General features: G+C 29.3%; 1 protein-coding gene across 2 annotated transcripts in view; it reads right to left on the bottom strand.

Annotated features, from left to right (window-relative positions):
• LOC142328803 (uncharacterized) overlaps nt 1–21,816 on the bottom strand; it is a 71,912-nt gene that overhangs the window by 9,971 nt on the left and 40,125 nt on the right. Inside the window, exons 10-12 of one of the 2 annotated variants that reach the window (XM_075372845.1) lie at nt 17,549–17,640; nt 14,089–14,225; nt 4,180–4,227 (exon numbers count right to left, since the gene is read on the bottom strand). In XM_075372845.1, coding sequence (XP_075228960.1) covers nt 4,180–4,227; nt 14,089–14,225; nt 17,549–17,640 — 277 coding nt within the window. Of the gene's footprint in view, nt 1–4,179; nt 4,228–9,745; nt 9,874–14,088; nt 14,226–17,548; nt 17,641–21,816 lie in introns of those variants that run through there. The other variant, XM_075372846.1, reaches the window with a different exon arrangement.

Raw genomic sequence — 21,816 nt, 5'->3', positions numbered from 1 at the left:
TAAATATTTTCATTGGGAAAAGTAGTTGAATGATCCTCATAATTTGTGAACATATCCATTTTTGAAAAATATTGAAATATAGTCCTAGGATAATTGTGATTATTAATGATTTATTTGATAATGAGTATTTGACAAATTTAACAGGATTCTGTGATGAGCACATGTTACTGTAATTTCTGATCAAACTAAAATAATAGTATTTAATAATTGTGCTTTTATTGAATCCTCATGAGATCTTGGAACAACCATTGCATGATGAAGAAACTGAAGTTTAGTGTGCTAAAAGTCAATATTCAGTTTTTCCAGAACACAATAAACTCAGAACACTACTGAAATAAAATAATTTATCCTTACATTTGCCAACTAAATGAAAAAAAAATTGCTGGAGCATACTTCCAATGAGATGGAACAGTAGAGAATATCTCCTATGTTTCAGTAAATTTGGTGCATTAAGTTTTCAAGGATCCATTTCAAAGCATAATAGTCACAGAGATCCCTAGTTCTTACACCTACAGATTTTTATTTATAAAGAGTAACAAAAGGATTTGTTTACAAGAACAATCCTCATAATCTGGTTGAAATGAAAAAAACATAACTAATTTATAAATGCAATCAATCCTTTGGTGTTTCAGCTTATACTTTTAAGCATATTGAAACATCTACAGACATACTTGCAAGCAAGTAGAGACCGTCACCACTGAACAAACATTCATTGTGGTAAATATTATCCCTGTTTCTATAAATTAAACGTTTGTAAACATCAGTACACAGTTTCATTGGTGTGTGTGTGTGTATATGTAGGTATATATATATATATATATTACAAATGTGACTTCAGTTCAGTTTTGATAATTTTGGTCAATAAGCTAACCATAGCATGTTTGATAAATACATTTTTTGAGACCAGGGGTGTACACAATTAAAAGGACCCAGGTCAACTATTATTATTAAACATAGAATTTCTAAAGGAAGTGAAAGAGCATTAAAGAATTAAACTCATTTATTTAACAATCTTTTAGAAAGTTTCCTCTCAGCTTTCAACAACTTTCAATAGCTACTTCTTTCAGTACTACAAATACATCCAAATTGCATATTTACCATGATGGACTGTCTTTAAAAAAAAATCTTAAAAAATTGTTATAATACTGATAATTTCATATAATCTTTTGTTCATGAAAACTGGAATGAGATGATGAAATGTATTTACTTGGTGATGAAGTTACCTTTCATTTGGATGACTATGTCAAGAGTCAATCCTGAATATGAAACAATGAAATTCTTAGACTTTACATGAACATTATTCATACACAGAGTCAGAGAAATTTGACAAATTTAAAAATAAAATAGAAAGTACCAAATATAATTTACCTAAGCATGTTTTTACACGTAATTACACCAAATACATGCCATTTATTAGCGTAACTTTAATCTTTAAATTACACATCAGACCATATTCAATTACACATCGTCTTCCACCATATTGTATATACTGGTATAGTCTGTCCCACAGATTTCACAGAGCTGAAAGTGTTAATGTTATTAGATCTACTGATGAATACACTAAACATTAAAAGACCGCTATGAATGCTCTGGCAGTATGGGCTGGAACACCAATCTGCTGAACAACACTAAATTCAAGAATATCTAACAAAAAAGCAATCCAAGAGCAAAGAAATTTTATAACATAGTGGTCTGAATTAACTATAACCTTCCTCTTTAAAGAAATAAGGACCTATGATTTCAAAACTTGCTAGAGTACACCAGATAGTTATGCATGGACTGTGAAAAGGACACATATGAAAGTGCTTAGGAATCACTAGATGTGATTTCTAATCACTTAGATATGAAATGAAGAAATAAGTAAAATAAATAACAATTACTTACAGTCTAATTGCAACATAAAATACAGAATAAAAAAAAGAAGAAAAACACTTTGTAATAGAAAATAGATATATGGCAATTGTGTATACTAGTACATAATTATTTTGCTTTCAAAAGAGCATACATAACACACAAGATCTTGCAAAAAATTTAAAAAATACACAGACCAAAAAAACTTAAGCTAAATGTGTACATATTAAATTGTAGTGTTTGAACTACATATTACAAAGAAAAACAGAGCATTCACCCACAAACAACACATGTAGGCAAAACACACAACAGAAAAAAGTTTTGTAAATTATTTCTGAGAAACAAGATGCACACATACAGCTGTTGAACACAAAATGCAAATTTCATACACTGTATGGTATAGGAAATGTACACCCACCTCCAGAATTGATGAAATATTTTGGAAAATCCAATGTAACGTACAATTACAACAGGTATCAAGCCGATGATGATGTAATTTGCCGCCAGTTGTGTTTGGAATTTTTATCTGAATAAATTGTTCATTTAAAATGTTTATTTTCTATCAAAGCATGTCGTGTTTGTTATCAATTGACGGAAACGATTCGTTGATTAAAAAAACATTTTTTCCTCCAATAGAACTTTCAAAGGGGCATTATGAATTGGGCTTAAAATGGTTGATGATGGCCAACACGATTCCAAATATCGAATAGAATAAATTATGTTTTGCGCTCGACATTATGTTTTGCGTTCGACAAGGACATTAAAAAAGATGAAAAAACAATTATGAATTTACAAAGAAAAATTACATAACAATACCGATGGTTAGTTATGAAATTGAAGATGTTGGTGAATATATACAAAACGAAATGAAGAAAATTAAAAAATCAATCGCTTTGCGAGCAAATACCAATACATTACAATGTGAAATTAAGAGCACCATGTGGATAGATTTTTTGGATGATTCAAATATTGGCAGTCTATTGGGTTATGGGGTGAAATTTCTCAAACTAAATCAAACACCATTCAGATCGAATAATAAATATCACCCCTGTAAATGTAATACGTGTAAAATGTAATATTACACGTAGAAAAACGTAGGCGTGACCTCTATTATGAAAAATGTAATTTCAATAACAAACAATTCAATTCTATTGTTGGAACAAGCCGGCTGGATAACTGGTACAAATAAAATAAATATAGACAACGATGATGGGGTGTATACTTTATACATTCTGCTTTCAATGTTGTTGGGTTTTGCCGAAGATTATAAGAAAATAATTATAAACAACAGACAAGAATTGTTATTGAAATGTACTAGTGATGATGGAAACGCAATACTGGCCACGGTTTCAGATCATAAATCTAGATGAGAAATAACGGATGTTGCTTGGCTTGTACCGTATTTAGGGGTTTCGAGTGAATATCAGTTGGAATTGGCCAAATTGAGAGAAAAAAATACGAATTGCACATACCGTTTAGAAGTTGAGAAATTCATCAGAATCCAACAGTACCACAGACAAAATCTATGGTTTGGAATGTAAAAACATCATCACAATTGGGCAAACCTAGATACGTTATTGTAGGCTTTCAAACCGATAGATTAAATAAAGCTACTAAGAATGCGTCGAAATTTGATTCGTGCAACGTTAAAAATATTAAAGTATTTATGAATTCAAACTATTATCCACATGAGGATTTAGAGGTGATCGGATGTTGATGTACAAAATGTTTGTCGATTTTAAACAATCGTATTTTAAATTGACCGATTCGCCACATACGTTTTCAGATTATAAAAACAAATATTCGTTGTACGTGATTGATTGTTCGCGACAGGATGAATCGATAAAAATGGGCGTTATTGATTTGAAAATTAATATTGAAGTTGAAGAGAATATTAAACCAAATACAATCACTTATTGTTTTTTAATACATGAAAATGTAATGGCTTATTCGCCATTAACCAGCAAAGTAATTAAACAACCTTAATAAGTAGAAATTTTTAATTATTTTTTTATTTTATTTTAATGTATTGTATAAATTGTATAAGTTACTCCTATATGGCTGTAAAGTGGTGGGGGGAGTGATTACATCATGTGGGGGTGGGGGGGAGACTCTTTAATGTATTATGGGTAATACATATACTCGATATGGGTGTAAAGTGCTGGGGGAAGAATTGACCAATCAGCGCTCGTGAAAAAAACCTTGTATACGGCTGTAAAGTGGTGGAGGTAGATTACAGCCAAACCCGAGGTTTCTATACTACTACAACTCTACTAAGTCAATGAATAGTTCAAATAATCTTTTTCAAATATTTAAATTACTACCAACCTTTGTTAAATGTGTAACACCAAGCATATTCTCCTTCATTTTTACTAACTGAAAAAGAAAAAAACTATGTTAGTATACATATATATATATATATATATATATATATATATATGTTTTAAAACAAAAAAAGATAAAAAAGATTTAATTTATTTAATAGCAATTTAACGTTTAGCTGTAATCTTTGTTTGGTATAGGACTGATAATTAATTCACTACGAAAGATCAAAGCCTTGTGCATGAAAATATGAAATGCAAATTTTGCAGTACATAATATTCTTTCAATACTATAAGATACCATCACTAAATGACATCTTAGAAACCTTAATTTTGATATTGCTTTAAACAATGTTAAGATAGTTTGGTCATATTAAACTTTTTCTTTTAAATGAAAAAAACTGCTAATACATTTTAATTATGACTTACATTTACATTTAGTAATTACGCTTGAAACATCCACTTTTTCTAATAAAATTCAACTATTTTAAAAAAAGTAGTAAACAATTTTCATTCAATTTCCACAAAACTTTGGATAAGTTTTGTGGAAGTAGAAGAAAGTGAAGTAAGGTAGAAAAACAAACAACAGGTAAATCTACACAATTAAAAATCGATTCATATACCACTTAAATTATAAATTATTAGCAATTTCTCAATTATCTGCCATTATTTATTAATTACAAATACTAAAGTAGTAGATGTCAATTGAAAGATAAATAAATAAAATAATTATGTAGGAATGAATTCAGCATCAAAAAAATCCACAATACAATCAATTTTTAATGCATTATGTCCAAACTTCTATAATAACATATACAGAGAATAAAATATCAACTGATGAATTTCAAAATCAGTCCATTTACATTCAGATATGACTTTCATGAAAATAAATTTTCAAGATATAGTAGCAATTTATGACATTCTCAATGCTAACACACTTTATAATGAAATTTTTAAATCTACCATTAAAAATTTAACAACTTGTAGAGAAACTTTAAGATAATATTCAGAGGAGAAAGAAAATGGAATTATCTAGCCCCTCTTTCTACAAGAGTATAGTACATTCATTTCACAAGAAATATATTTATGAGTAATTTACTTGATCATTAATATTCTACAATCACCACATTTTTATTTGATTTCAATATAACTGTACAGTGTAACAATTATGTATTTTTATAACTATTTTTACTGAAAATGGATATCTATATATTCATCATGTGTTATTCATAATTTTTTCCATGATGAAAAGGTTCTTGGATCTGAAGAATGATTCATGATTGTTTTGATATAATACCGGTTTATACCATCAGGATGATAAACTTTTGTAATTAGTAATGTAATATTTATTCTCTTGGGATGAAAAGGTTCTACTAAAGACAAAATGATGCTGCAAAAATATTATCTTAACTCTACTGCTTAACCTTTAGTCAAAAAACTTGCTAACTCAACAATGAAGGGTTTTTAATACATAAAAGATAAAAATTGATATCTCTTAGGAGTATACCTTAAAAAAGGGCAGGATGAAATAAAAGATTTAAGGGATTTTAAGCATAAGGAGAACATTGATGTCAAACAGTAAAAAAATCTATATATTGGTAAGAATTTTAACTTGTGTAAATTTCTCAATATCCTTTGAATAGATAACTCGCAAACAATACTATGTACAAAACTAAATAGTATCATAAGCATGGTTTGGCGCTTTTAATTATTAACCAGAATATTTTGTTTTAAATAGCTGTCATATTGAAACAACAAACAGAAAGATTTTTAAAAAAAATTTTCAGTCAGGATTGAAATAGTGTTCTTAACCTTTCCACCCCAGATTATAGTTTAACAGTCCATCGCCATCCATTGAAAGCATGACTTTATTCCATGAACTTAAAACAATGTTTACTTTAACTACATAGTTGAACTATTTGCAAACTACATAGTTTGCAAATTTTTTAAATATTGCATTATGTTTAACATTTTGGAGATGATGTGAGTTGTTTTCTAACTATATTAAAAAATTTTATTGTTTTCCTTGCAATTTCAAATAATTATTTCATATAAGATTTATTTTCATTTAATTCTATATGATTATCAGCAGATGTAACCTGTGAGTGTTTAATAAACTAAAGCTTCTTAAGGTAATTTGTAAAGTGTTTCATACGATTTTTGTTTTAAGGAAAAACATTTTCTACAACAGTTATGTTAAGTTATAATTCAAAATATCTATTCTAGGGTATTTAAGAAAACTTCAGTGCAAGAAATCAGTATTAGTTATTGTTTTATACACAATCATTAATTAAACATCTATACATTAAAAATATATTTACTGAAAAAATAAATTTTTAAAATTCTACTTGTACTTTATGCGTAGTTACAAAACTTAACACCTTACACTATTACATCTAATAAAGGTGAACATTAGTAAAATTGAATCTTTAATGGCTGTTCTTTTTCCTTTTTTAAATTTATTAAATAATGAATACTTTGTAAAAATGTCAAAAACATCTAATTTCATTTTTCTAATGACTATTGTAAAAACTATGACACGGAGTAAAATTAATTAGAAGGCAAAAAAGTTAAACATACTTTACACTTAATGTATAATCTTTTAATAAAATTATGAAACATTAAAACTGGTCTATTTAAAAAACATTCCGAAAATATACTTTTTATGAACAACTAACCACATATAATTTGTATAGGTTTTCTGAAAGTAAATTGCTATTCACTACAATAACAAATAAAAGAACAACATTAATACAATATAAAGCAAATATTTTTAATTAATTAGTTCAAAAGATAATTCTTCATAAACAAGATTTTTCTTTTGTGATAAGGACTTATTAAGATTTATAAGGATCGTTCAGAAAGTTCTCGACATGACAAAGAAACCGCATGAAATTTTTTTTTAATTTTTCAGCAAAATCATCCTACCTTTTGACACATTTAGACCAACTTTTCAATATCTTTAACATAATATGATTTTTCCATCTTTGCAAAGTAAGTATTTGTTTCAGATTTGAATTCATCCTTAGAAGTAAATCTTTTGTCTTTTTCAGGTTTGAGAGGAAGACATAATCACTGGAAGCCAAATCCAACAAATCTGTGCATGTGGAAGCACTTCAAAGCACGGGTCATTGGGTTTTGCAGCAATAACCCTGAGACGTATATGCAGAGACATTTTCGTGATGAAAGAGCACTTTTTCTTTAGCCAAATGTGGGTGTTTAGCCAGTAACTTTTAATGGATTCAGTAGTGAAGCCTAATTTCTCGGTGATTGTCCTGCTTTTTTTCCAAGAAGTCTATGAGCGCCACATCTCAAGAATTCCAAAACACTAGTCAGGACTTTACCTGCAGATGGTACCATTTCCACTTTGTTTGGTGCATTTTTACTTGCTTCTACTCACTCTTTGGTTTCTGGTCTAAAATGGTGAATTTATGTTTCATCTATAATTATAAAAAACTTAGTGGAATCATGTTTAAATAAGGCTAAACATCCTTAGGAAGAGTTCAGTCACGTGCATTTTTGGTTGATTGTAAACAAATGCAGTACCCTTAGAGTGAAAGCTTTTCTATAACAAAGACATTATATAAAATATAATGGACATGGTCTATTGAGATGTTTGAAATGTCAGCAAGCATATGTACCTTCAATCAGCAGTAATTTAATACAGCAATGTGTATTTTGTGACTATTTCTTCACTTGTAGTAGTTTTTAGATATCCCAAGCATTCATCATCTTGAATGGACCAACAACCACACTTTAAATTCAGCAGCCCACTTTTTTACCATTGAAAACAAAGTGGAAAAATCCTTTAAAGTAAACCCTACTCTTTTTTATGTCCGTCTGGGTTAAATGTTTTAAAACAATGTATTTTATAAAGTCCAATCTTTCAGAAAATGTCAAAACTTGTTTGGTTTACTTGATTACCAAAAACAAGAAACTGAATGACCCTGGTTTTATTTTCTATTTAAATATTCACCTTTTTATTCATTAAAAAAAAATGTCCATTTTCAATTTTTAATATATATACAATGTTTAAAGTATAATGCTCTAAATTAAATTTTAGAATAACAATTTAATAATATAATGCTCTAATAAAATAAAATTTGTAAAAGAATTTGTAATGAAAGCAATAAGTTAGGAATTCAAATCCATATAAACAAAATAATTTCACAGATGCATTTTGCAAGCTATTAAACCCAGGCAAATACTGTATTCTGTGATAAGAAAACATAATTTTTTTTAAAATGCTATCATTATTTTACTACTTCAAAAAACACTTTAGCAAAGAAGATGAACATAAATCAATGGAAGTAAAAAAAACACATTGCATTTCACGTTTCAGGGATGTTAATGAAATTCATGTCAATTTTAATAATGAGGCTCAATACATAAAGTAAACTATTAATAAATAAAACTGGCAAACCTTTTTCATTAACTGATATTGTTTCAAATTAAGAAATTCAAACTTTAAAATATTTTAGGTATGTTATTCATTTCTTACCGCAATGAAATTCATTAGAGCATAATTCAGTTTCAATAGTTTCATTTGTCTTCATTAAAAAAGATACTGAAAATAAATAAAACTCCAGAATTAGAACTTTAGTTACAGTAACCTCAATGAACACAAGGAAAGTTTATATAATCTAAACCACCTAATATGCAACAGAGAAAAAGTTTAATTGTTCACATATAGATAGAAATTCATAATAAACTGTATAATGATCGTGAAATTAAATATTACAGAACAATAAAAATTTATTCTTCAAGAAGAAAAAAACCTTTTTAAAAACTGTTATTGCTCAAAATTTAATAGGTGTATCTTTTAATGCAGTTTGATTTGAACAGTTTTTAACATGAGATAACTCTATCAACCCTATCACTCAATTCTGAAAATACTAAAATAAGTCAATCATTATTCCTGAACTTACATAAAAAATTTCAAAACAATAATTATTTTTTACTTTAAAACAAACAACTAAGTTCAAACACGATAGGTTTTCTGTAATTTCTAATACTGATTGATTCTACTAAGTATTTTGTCAAGCCCTGAAGAAATGAAAAAATGGATAAAGCATTTATCAAAATCAAGAACCTTTTTAATTAAGATGGGAACTGCACATTTTACTTCTTCAAACGTTTGCATTAGACTATATGGTCGAGTACTGACAGTAAGCAAGTTAATGTTTCTGTTAATTCTTCAATTATTAAAATCTTAGAAATAATTACTTCAGTCAAATTATTTTTATTAAATAAAAGCTTGGTCACTTCATGGTGATAAAAATACCACTTTAACAATATATGTTCATGTCTTTCTATTAGATGAACCAATAACAACACTGAAGTATAGTTATGAAAATACTTTTCTACTAAATATGAATTAAGAAAAATCCTTTATGTTCATACAGGTTGTTGCGTCCTAAATAGGTTATGTGGTTTTGAGTAAGCTATTTATCAGTTCCAAAAATAACTTGCAGGTCCTTGACAAAAACAGTAAACTGCCTTGATAGGTAGGTAGTATTTTCTCATCATCTGTTCATTTACCTCACCTTCAGTCTAGTTTTCCTCTTTTTGAATGTATGAATGTATGTATGATTTTATTAGATGCTTCATGATGTGGATACTGGGATCTGTATAACAATGCATCCTTATGGTGATCAGCAAGTGAGGAGCTCTTTATGAAGAAACTTGGGATCTCCATTTCCTGTCACAAAAAGCATAATAGCTGAAGCGGTTATTGGATGAACAAACCAAACCGTTAATCCTATAAAAAAAAAAGTCAACTTAGACAAGGTGGCTAACTTGCAGTGGCCTATCCAGCTTATGCAAGTTGTACTGAGCTTGACCAAATGGCAGAGGTTTTCAAAGTATCAATTTGAGCGGTGTAATTAATCACCATTTACTTACCTGTTCATAGCAACGCAAGTTTGTGAAACCTTTTATTGCAAGTTAATTGAAAACAGAAATATTAGAATGAAAAATATATGAATGATTCACAAATTCTAAAGACAACCTAATTACTAGAAACTAACACCAATAGTCTAAAAATGCGTAAAAACAAGTAATACAATTTTCTACTGAAAGACACTATATAAAATTATGAAAAAAACATTGTAAAAACTAAAGCAGTGCAGAGTTGACCTAAGTGTGAGATGGCATTCATAGTGAGAAGCACATAAAATAACAAAAATCCAATACTGAGGAACACAGAAAACAGAATATGCCTGGGCTTTATTTATAAGGAACAAAGGAAGGATAATTTTAGGATTTATAAAGTATTAAAGAAGTAATAATTGTTTAATAATGGTATATTTATAATGATACAAAAATTGTTTTTATTGCCCAATTAAGTACTGATTCTAAATGTATAAAAAATTAAAACAGATCTACTTTCAGCGGAAGAATGAAATGTTTCTGTTATATCCATCTACTTGTAACAATAACTTTAGTCGTAGAACAATCATCACATGTATGTATAAATATGTATGTTTTTGAAAAAAATAAGTAAAAAATGTAAGCAAAAATATGAACAGCTTATATTACCAATTTAAAAAAGTACTGGGAGTACCGCAAGGCCCAAACAATCCCATCGAAGAAATTTAGATAACAGACTGATTAAAGTGATCCTATGCAGTCGTAAAAGATTATAAAAAAATTGCATAGTGTTATTTTTAATTAATTTTCCACCAGACTCGAACATATAAAACAATTTTCAAAATCAAAAGCTGTTATATTCTTTGTTCTAGCCAACAAAAGAGTTGCCATTAACATTCCTTATTTTAATCAATGCAAGTCATTTGGGATTAAAATTACATGCACATAAGGATTATATGTAAAGTATAGGGGGGATTAATGAAGTCTTATTACAGAATAAAAGAATGTCATCAGTAATGGAAGTTTTTATTTGGTGTATTCATTAATATGAAAGATAATAACTTTACTCATCTCAATTTTAAATCACATTTTTTTTGTTATTTTTTTAATAACCAGACTATAACTTTATTTTTGTTAAATATTTTTTGAGATTTTATTGCTATCAGTTTATTAAATTTCATACAAGAGTTTTCTGAAAAGTTTTGAGCCTAACGTAGAAAGACACATTTTTTCTGTCAAATATAATTTTATTTTTCAACAAAGTCTCCTTTCAAGTTGATACACACTCTCCAGCAATGCCTAACCTCTTTAACTCTTCCAAATAGTAGCTGGCATCCTTCTTTGCAAAATAGGCATTTACATATGTGATAACCTCCTCGTCCAATGAAAATCTCTTTCCTCCAAGTGAAATTTTAAGGTTAGGAAACAAAAAAAGTTGCTTCGAGCCAGATCTGGTGAATATGGTGAGGGGCCAACCAATTCAGAACGCAATTTGTGAATTTCAGTCATGGTGATCAGAAGTGTGAGCAAGCACATTGTCCTGATGGAAAAGAACTTTCTTCTTCTTCAAATGTGGTTTTTTTTTTTTTGCAATTTCTGCCTTCAGCTTGTCAAATAATGATGCGTAATATTGTTCTGTTATTGTTTTACCATTTTGACAATAATCGATAAACAAAATTCCATTACTATCCCAAAAAGCAGTTGCCATCCTCTTCCCAGCCGACAGAACCATCTTCACTTCTTTCGAAGCAGGTTCACCCTTTGCAGTTCACTGTTTTGATTGTTGTTTCTTTTCAGGAGTCCAGTGGTGGATCCGTGTTTCATCTACAGTTATGAACTGATGCAAAAAATCTGACTTGTTTTGCTTAAACTGCTCCAGCAGGGCCTTGGAAATGTTCATTCGAATGCATTTTTGGTCCAAAGTGAGCAATCGCGGCACCCAACGCGTGGATAGCTTACGCATATCCAATTCTTCAGTTAATATACAACAAACATGTTCTTTTGTTATGCCCATAGCCTCTGCTATCTCTCTAACCTTAATTCGTCAATCGTCCAATACCAGTTGGTGAACTTTTTCGATGATATCAGTGGTGGTTGCAGTTTTTGGCCGACCCAAACGCTCATCAATAACCAAGCTGGTACGAACATGTTTAAATTCAGCTGCTCATGTTTCATGGTGGCAAATGATGGGACAGAGTCCCCATAAACAGCGTCAAGCTCAGTTTTAATTTGCGTAGGCGTATTGCCTTTTAAGTACTTAATCATGGTATGATATTCGATTTTTTCATTTTCACAAATAATCTAACAACGACTTATTCAAATGATAATCAAACAACAACTGAGCGTCCAAAATAGCTGAAATTTTAGTGAGTACCTTTCAATGCATATGCGAATACATTCCCTAACTTTTGTTAACGTGTGCTGCCATCTTCATGTTGAGCCTCATTACTTTTCAAACAACCCTGGTACATGGTACACTTTAATATATTGTTTAATTAATTAACTATAGTAAATAATTTAAAAATATTTATCTTATGCTACCGATGCAAAAAAGTAAGTGCAAGAGAAATTTAATACTTAATGATTTATATAAAACAAAAGTAACAATCAGTAAAAAATAACATTAAATTGGTGAACTTACAACACAGACAGCACAGTTACTGAGTGTTTTCACAAAGTAACCTGTATTACCTTCATTCTAACTTGGAAGTGGGGTGTTCATATAAAAATATCCCTAGAATTTTCTAAACAATTCATCCACCGTTCAGAACACATAGTTTACTCTTAACAATCTAAACATTTTCTGAATACTGACTTTTATTTCAGCTAAAAAATTTAAAAATTTCATTATAAAACTGTTTGCATTAACTAAAAATCTATTGTACTTTTTAAAAATATATTTTACATGTTTTTTCGAAAAATAAATTTATAAAAGGTTATATTAACCAACTGAAAAATTGTAGAAAAAGTGTTTATTAAATCAGTAATTTAAATAAATAACCTCTTGGTTATCTTGTTAACTATATAAAAAGTTCACTGAACAAAAATCATGCTAAATCTTTTATAAATGATATCATTTTTAATTAGTATACCAGAATGTTTTAATTTTAGTAAGTTTTAAAATAGTGGCTAAAGACATATTTTGCTCACCAGTATGAAGGACAATCTTGTCTTTGACATATATGAGTAGTATTATGATCGTAAAGCACATAATACTCTAATAGTAACATACTTCTAAAAAAATAAATAAATAAAAATAGGATTAATCGTACAAACAAAAAAAAAACATAACTTACTTAAATCACAAAATCTTGTAATATCTTTTTTTATGTAACAGAAATAGCACAAATTCTGCCTAATAACAAAATTGAAATCATACAGAAAAGTCACAATAAATCATTCAATTTTTTTACTGTACTACACTGATACAAAGTAACTTTGAACCTTTTAATTATCAATACAATCAGTTAAAAATATGTTAATAATAACAATGCTCTCTCTTTTTCTGTTTAGCTTCCAGAACCAATGATGGTTCTGGAGGATGATATGTACGAATGTAAATGATATGTAGTCTTGTACAGTCTCAGGTCAACCATTCCTGAGATGTGTGGTCAATTGAAACCCAACCACCAAAGAACACCGGCATCCAAGATTTAGTATTCAAATCTGTATAACAGTAACTGCCTTTACTAGTATTTCAACCTTAGAACTCTCAATTTAGAAATCAGCTGATTTGCGATGATGAGTCCACCACTAGACCAACCGGTGGGTTAATAACAATAATACTAGTAATATAAACAAAAAATAACACTAAATTTATTTTTATACTTTTAATCAATAAGTACACTAGTCCTGCGGAAGAATCATAATAAAAACAAGTGTCAAAAATTAAACCCAATTTTTTAATAAGCTGATTCCTATAAATAAACTGGACAATAAAGGGTGCAATTTTAAGCCAAAGTTGATATTTAGTGGTTCTAACTAAAACTGCAAATGATGTAACGTCAAAGTAAAAAAAAAATCCTGTTATTAACACTTACAGTACCTGTATTTAAGCATAAATTGTTTGTGATGTGAGAATAATAATTAGCTGAATGAAGACACTGGCACGTATACAAAATAACAGTTGGTCCCGGACATGATGTCAAAAGATGCCTGATAATTTCCAACAAAAGTTTTTGCCTGGAATAGAGTAATAGAAATTTTAAAAAGGTTACATAAAAAGCAGACACGATAACTCTAAAATACTATATTTTTCATAAAAATTATAAAATAAAAAAGGTGGTTTCAAAAGCTCAAGCACAATCCGCACAAGCATATCCTAAGTTCCTCTGAGTATTAATTCTTACTTATTACTTAGAATCTGAAACGAGAAACTCATTTAAATTCCAAAAATTGCTTCAGTTTTTTATTTTTCTTTATGATATTTTACCATCTAAGCTTGAAGCTTGTGCATGGGAATATGATATGGAAATTGAGATAATGTTCAAATTGTATTACATACCAATAGTAACATATGCAGGAGAGAGATATGTGTTGAACAACAGGGACTGGTATAGACTGCAGGCAGGTTAGATGAAATTCCTGAGAAGTATAGCAGGAAATATTAGGTTGGACAAAGTAAGAAATGAAGACATCGGAGAGAAGATTGGAATGGAAAGTCTGAGAAAGAGTGGAGGAGGGCAGATTGAGATGGATAGGACATGTAAAAAAATGGATGCTGCTAGGATCCCTGCTGATAGATGGATGCTGCTAGTGTGGGAAGAAGAAAAAGAAGAGGGAAAAAGGCCTAAAGGACACTCACACAAAAAGTGATTGGATGATGTGAAGGACCATCTGTAGAAGAAAGGTTTTTCATGGGAGGAAATCTGAACAGAAACTTGGAAGAACAGAGGGAAGTGGAGAGACTTAGTCAACATCTACAGCCACAATAGTGGAACAGAATATATACATACACATTTATTTTTCAAATTTTATGGATATTTTATTTTCTAATCATGAAAGTTATTTAAACTTCTATTTGGTTTGATTGTCAATGCTAAAAATTATTTACTAAATGTCTTTTAGTTAGTAAATAATAAAAATAGATTTTCCAACAAAAAGCAGAGGATTGAAAAGAAAACTTCTAAAGAAAGCTGTTTAAAATTTTGTTAAATTTTTTCTAAGATGCACCTTAATTAAATTAAATTTAAATTAACAATTTTTCTTTCAAAGCAAGAGCGTTAAATTATTATATTTACCACTCTTTCTTTTTTAAAGTTCATCAAATAACACGTGGCCCAAAGATAAATATTTTAAGTAAAGAAATAATATGCACAGCCAAAATTTCAATCTTATCACTGTTAAGTCTGGTTAAAAGATGTTAATTCAGCAAATTTTGTTAAAAGGACTTTTACCATTCATAATACACAACACAAAAACATAGATATAAACAGTCAAACATAATGAGTACAACTGAAATAAACTTTGGTTTCAATTTTGAATTAAATACAAAGATTACATGAAATAAAAAGCACTTTCAGCAATTCACTAACAACAATTCAATTATATCCACACTTTATGTACATTTAACAATTACAAAAATTATACCACTCACAACCTATGGAAAGTACAAGGCTCGACTGATAAATTCTGCACATATATGCATAGCATAGGAAAAAAAGATATTGGAATGAAATAAAAAATGAATAAAAGTACAATACCTTAGTTACAAAATGTGGTATTTATTTTTCAATATAATCTCCGTCTACACTGATACACTTTTCCCAACGTATGACAAGTTTTTGCATTGTCACTGAAACATTTTGACAGTCTTTCTCGGATCCAAGTGGTCACAGCTTCCTTCACCTCATCATTGGTGGTGTAATGATTATCTTTGAGATCCCTGTTGAGATGAGGGAGGAAGTGGAAGTTGCACGAAATCAAATTCAACAAGTATGGCGGGTGCGGAATAGGTTCAAACTTCAGTTTGAAGAAAGCCATCACAGAGTTTGCACAGTACCCATCATGCACAGATTTTATGGTAACTCAATTGCTCAACAATCTGGCCTACTCGTTCTTTAGATATGCCTAACTAGATAGCGACGCATTGCTGGGTGATTCGCCAGTCACTTTGAAGCAAATCATCCACCTCCTTTCAATGTTTCTTGTCACTCACAGAAACTGATTGTCCGCTTTGAAGTGGTCCTCAATTGCCACTTTATCAGCTTTACATCTGCACAATTTCAATGCCTACCTATTCACAGTACTCCTGCCAACAATTTCACTACCATAAACCGCTTTTAAACAATGAAAAACATTCATAAAATTCACATTTTCTGCTGTGAGAAATTCGATCACCGAGCACTATTTTAACTGTGTTAACATATTGGCCGTGATCAACTCCATTTTACCTGCTACTGAAAACAAGTCAGTAAATGGATTTCAACTATGGTAATGAATTATTGCAGGTTTGTAGAGGGGGATTTTAGTTATTATGTACTGTCACGCCCAACTTGATAGTACCTTTTGTCTCAGTGTAGCATGCAAGTGTGCAAAATTTATCAGCCAAGCCTCGTAAATAACAATAAAATTTAATATCAAGTCTCCAATGTTCAAGATATCCTATTATTCAAGGGACTAAGCTAGGATATATTCTTAGTGGTTATCTTCCTACTAAATTTAAACATAAGAATATTGTTACATCCCTTTTTGCAACAAAACTCAGGTCTTTCAACTATATTTGAAAATTTTTGGAAAATTCACAAAACTGATTCTGATGTTACAGTAAATGAAACTTTTACATGTGAAACACACTTCCAACTTAATACCACTAAGAACAATCAAGGCAGATTTATCGTTTCATTACCACATAAATCCGATAAACTTGGCTTGGTTATGATTCATTAACACTAAAAATAGGTTGTTAGATCTGGAATGAAGATTATGCAACAATTCTAATGTTAAAAGGGAATATTCTGCCTTTATGCAAGAATACTTAAGATTAGATCATATGCTATTACTTAATTCTGACGATTTATTAACTAATGAATTTGATGTATATTACTTACCTCTGTATTACCACTGTATTTTGGGCTAGGAATGAGAACTTTTATCTAATATATACCAATTGTAAGTTTGGACAACCTACACACTCTAACACCCAACATGATTTGGATACATCCACTATAAAATTTAAATGTTAATTCACCTACTGCCCTGACTTCCAAATTCATTACTTTATAATTAAAGGGGGTTAAATGAAATGAAATGGATGAAAAATTTTATTTTCTAACATTTGTTTTTTTCTATTGCTAAATTTTTATATTTTTATGTTTACAAATCCTGATATTCATTCAAAAAATCACTAATATATATTTAATAAATACCTAAACCAATCGGTAAGAAAAAATGTCTGTACTATCATTTTTGGTGTGAAATATTGGAATAAAATGTGCAGAAATTATGTAGGAAAATAAAATATAATTACTAAATCCTTTTTTCTTAAGAATATTTGCTGTACTTACCCTGCTTCAGTCAATTCCAAATGTTTTTCAATAAGTGCACTAAGAAATGCTGCAACTCCAGCTAATATACCATTGTACTGTAGTGTCCTTCTCTGAAATAAATAAACAAATTAGAAAGTTTAATGCAAAATAAAATAAGTTATAAAAAATACATACGTTTATTTAGTGGGAAGCAATCAAGAGTAATTTTATTGCCTCAAACCAGAAAACTATTATTTTCAAAACTCAAACCAAAACGACACACCAAAGCACAAAAAATATGGGAAAAAAGTAACATAAAAAAAACACGTTCAAGCAGAATTCTAACCACATCATCTATAATTATACTACATAAAGGGATTCAAACAAAGTAAATACAGTAGTCAAAGTGATTTTAAAAAAAAAAAAAACTTTCCCTGGCAGAAATTTAATTCCCTATTGTGATAATAGTTATTTTTATTACAATTCACATAGTACGCTAAATAGCTAATCCAAGTTGTAAACCAGCAATTTGGTGAACAGAAGTTCTTTACCTAATCTGATGACACTGGTACAACATATTCTATTGATAAATAAACCACAGCAAACCACAGTTAATTTCAGAGCTGATTTCTAAGGGATTCACATTTAAATCAGAAACTAACTTATTTGCAGAATACATTTTGACTTTTGTAATATGTTTTTATCTTGAGTAATCTTTAAAAATATAATGCAGGTAGACAAAAAATAATTTAATTGAATATTCTACGAGTTTATCAATTCTCATGAAGGAAATTTTTATTCTTTAAGTTGGTAACAAGCACCACTTTCAATAGATGATTCAGGAATCAATGAATATACAACATTTATTTTGAATATCTCCCAGGAAATGTGAATAGAGAAACTTGTAAAGAATACAGCAAAAGTCAAAAAACAAATTTTAAAAGAAATGAAGGAAATAGGAATCAGGGCAAGAACTAACAGAAAATACAAAATTTTAGCACTACAGGAAGAGGTGCAAGTAAAGAAGCCATCAATTTTTATTGTACTGAGTGTTAAGGTAAGAAAGAAAACAAAACAATCTTGCCAAAGCTACAATAGTTTGCAAATCGTGTCAGAAGGATGTTTGAGATAAACATAATATAAAAACGATAATTTTTTTTATTGCAAAACAACAAGAGAGAACTCAGATTAATTTTGAATGTTTTAATAACTCTATACAGTGTAAAGTATAATTTAACTGATCTGGTTATAATTTCGTTTAATGCAATTTATTTCACATTTAAACCTTCAGGTTTTTAAATGTAATTTTTTATACTAAAGTAATGAATCATTTATGTGATCAAGGATAGAATTGTTTTCTGCTAATTCTACTCTTATTTTTTCCTTTATTTAATGCCAGTTGATATGATTCAAAATCATTTGCTTTTAGGCTTGTCTCAAGTCTACACTAAACTACTTTCTTTTTTTTTTTTTTAATAGCAGTGTTCATATTGTGTTATCAAAAAGTTATAAATGTATGCTAGTGTTGCTCTTAATAGCAGGTGGTACAGAAATACGCCCAGGTCTTCCAAAAAAAACCCAACATCGGAGAACATTGAAAGTAGTCTGACTGTCTAAATGCGATATCTTCATATGTGTCTGCTGTTAAAGAAAATATTAACAACTTTAAAACTGAATTAAAATTTTTAAAAAACACTTCAAAATTCTTAAAGAAAAGTATAGAAAACTGAAGATAATATCTTGCTTCAGAATAAAACTAAACACAAAGGAAAAATAAATACACAGGAAAATTCAGGGAACAGGAAATTTTTATTGTCATAGAAAATTTTGTAACTCTTGGGATAAGTCTGAGAGGGTGGTGGTACACGTAATTTTGACAAATATAAACATTAGAGTTAAGGAGACAATACTTAGAGGACACAAAGAATAGGCAATAAAGGAACACGTATACATTATAATTATAGTTAAGTTTCCTCCTTATAAAATATGGATGTTTTGAAGTTTATCAAAAAATAAAAAGCCTTTAAATTAAAAGATCAGTATTCTTTTTAGTGCCTCAGAGGATATTTCTGAGAACGTGAAAAGTATTTAAAAGTAAATAAAAAAAATATTTTTAACAGACTTAATTGAATGAATCTCATGCGGTAATCAAGTTTGACAAATTAATAATTAATGGTGAACTAAATTCACTAGAAAAGTTACAAAATTATCATCAGTGGAAAACAAAGAAATTGGTTTATTTGAAATTAAAGTAGTCACATTGTAAAAGGCTTGAAGCAGGGGCAGGTAGGTAGCAGAAAGGAAAAATATATGTTTAGTACTAGTTAACTCAGGGTACTAGAAACAGAATTGCTAAAAATAACCATGTAATTGTCCTACAAAACAAGCTGGAAACTTTTATGATAAAGAGAGTGCAAGATTTAACAATGATTTTGGTGTTTTAAATATAATATTGGGAAAGGATATTATGTGAGATCAGTGTAAAAGTGGGGTTGATATTTGAGTATGATGTTTTTGTACATGCGTGGTCTGTTACTCTTAATCTAGAATGTTTCAGAAAAAGATATGTAATGAAAATATTCCAGTTATCTATTTATGTAAAACCTGGTGTGACCATATGATTAATCATACAATGGGATGCCAATTATCCGAACACCAATTTTTCAAATAATCACTATCCAGACTGCTTATTTCCGCACTAGGCAACTTTTAAAAAATTAATACACTATTTAAATAATCTAAAATACTATTCAAATAAGACTTTGCTTTAACAGGAAATATATTTTTATTAATCATTATTTTAACTGGTGTTTGTTTAATGAACGTTTTTTGGCTTTTGTATAACATACATACATTTAGGCCTTTGTCAAACTAATTATAAAATTAATATTTGTGGGTGTCACACTTTATTAAATTTGATATACAATAAACATTGCAATGATACCTCCAGGACCTATGATACACAATTCTTTTTTACGTTTCCAATCATCCAGATTCAACTTTACAATAGTCATTCCAGATAATCAGCATTATACTATAACTGGTCTTAATAACTACAACATATTTTGATTACGTGCTATTCTAATAGATGACTAACAAGCAGGGAGTACTATTATTCTGATCAGCAAGGCTTGGAATCAGAAGATAATGGTTTTTTATTTATTCAATAAAATAAATGTTAGTTGTTTTAAATTGATAATAGGTATGGTTTATTTTAAACTGACTGGTAAAAATAAAAATTTTGATGACCGTTCCAGAAGTAATTGGCAATGATGATATCATTAAGGTATAAAAAATGTGGATCCATTTCACCTAAATAGAATAAATTAAATTTGGATTGAACGTCTATAAAAGAAAAAAATTAGATATGTCATAATTAAACATGTTTGGGGTACACAATTTGGTTCATGCAGTGCATTTAGGGTATGTTTCCCAACCTGTGTTTCGCAGAGCACTAGTGTTCCATATGAATTTCAGAAGTGTTCTGCGATAATTTCTACGACAAAGATAATTTCTAGGTTCTCACTCTTAACTGCTATCTGCTACTGCCTCTTCTTTCATTCTTCTTCCCTCTGCCTTCTTCTCTCCCATTACTAATGGAAGAATGTAGGAAGGTCAGACAGTTATTTGGCTATCGCTATATGCTATAGTCATCTTCAATCTGTTTTCAAACAGACGTGGTAAATGTGTAAGTAAATTATAAATATATAATTATAATTTATAATAAATTTTATACCTCTAGAAATGATAGATAGATTTATCATAAGGAAATATAATTACAATACAAGTTCAAACGATAGCAATGAGAATGAACAGAGAATCAGTTTAAATGAAAAACCCAGCCATTCAAAATAACAAAAAATCATCAGTATATGGATGAATATATGAATTACAGTTTCACATGGTCAAGCAATACACATTATCTAATACCAGAATTAGATGCATGTGGAATTACATGCACAAATGCACAGCATAATGTGCTGTGCATGTGGAGTTACACTTTCTAATATTGTAATGGTTCCCGCAAGATTGAAAAAACATTTTACAACTAAGCATGAAAATCTTACTTAAAAAGGGAAAAAATCTTTTGAAAGCCTTGAATAAAAAAGCACTGTAGATATTTTTAAAAATTGTAAAATTATCAGATAAAACTTAAATAGTATCATTCAATATAGCAGAAATAGTAGCCAGGAAACAAAAACCACATACCACAACTCTCTCATTTCACCCGCATATTGTAATATCAACAGTATTATGCTTGGGGAAGATCTAAAGAAAGAAGTACTCAAAATACCTCTCTCAAATCT

Source organism: Lycorma delicatula, chromosome 8 (genome assembly GCF_047948215.1).
Source record: "Lycorma delicatula isolate Av1 chromosome 8, ASM4794821v1, whole genome shotgun sequence".
In the NCBI taxonomy this organism is placed as follows: Eukaryota; Metazoa; Arthropoda; class Insecta; order Hemiptera; family Fulgoridae; genus Lycorma; species Lycorma delicatula.
The sequence above is the reverse complement of the archived record's forward strand: the minus strand, read 5'-3'. Positions and strand labels throughout refer to the sequence as shown.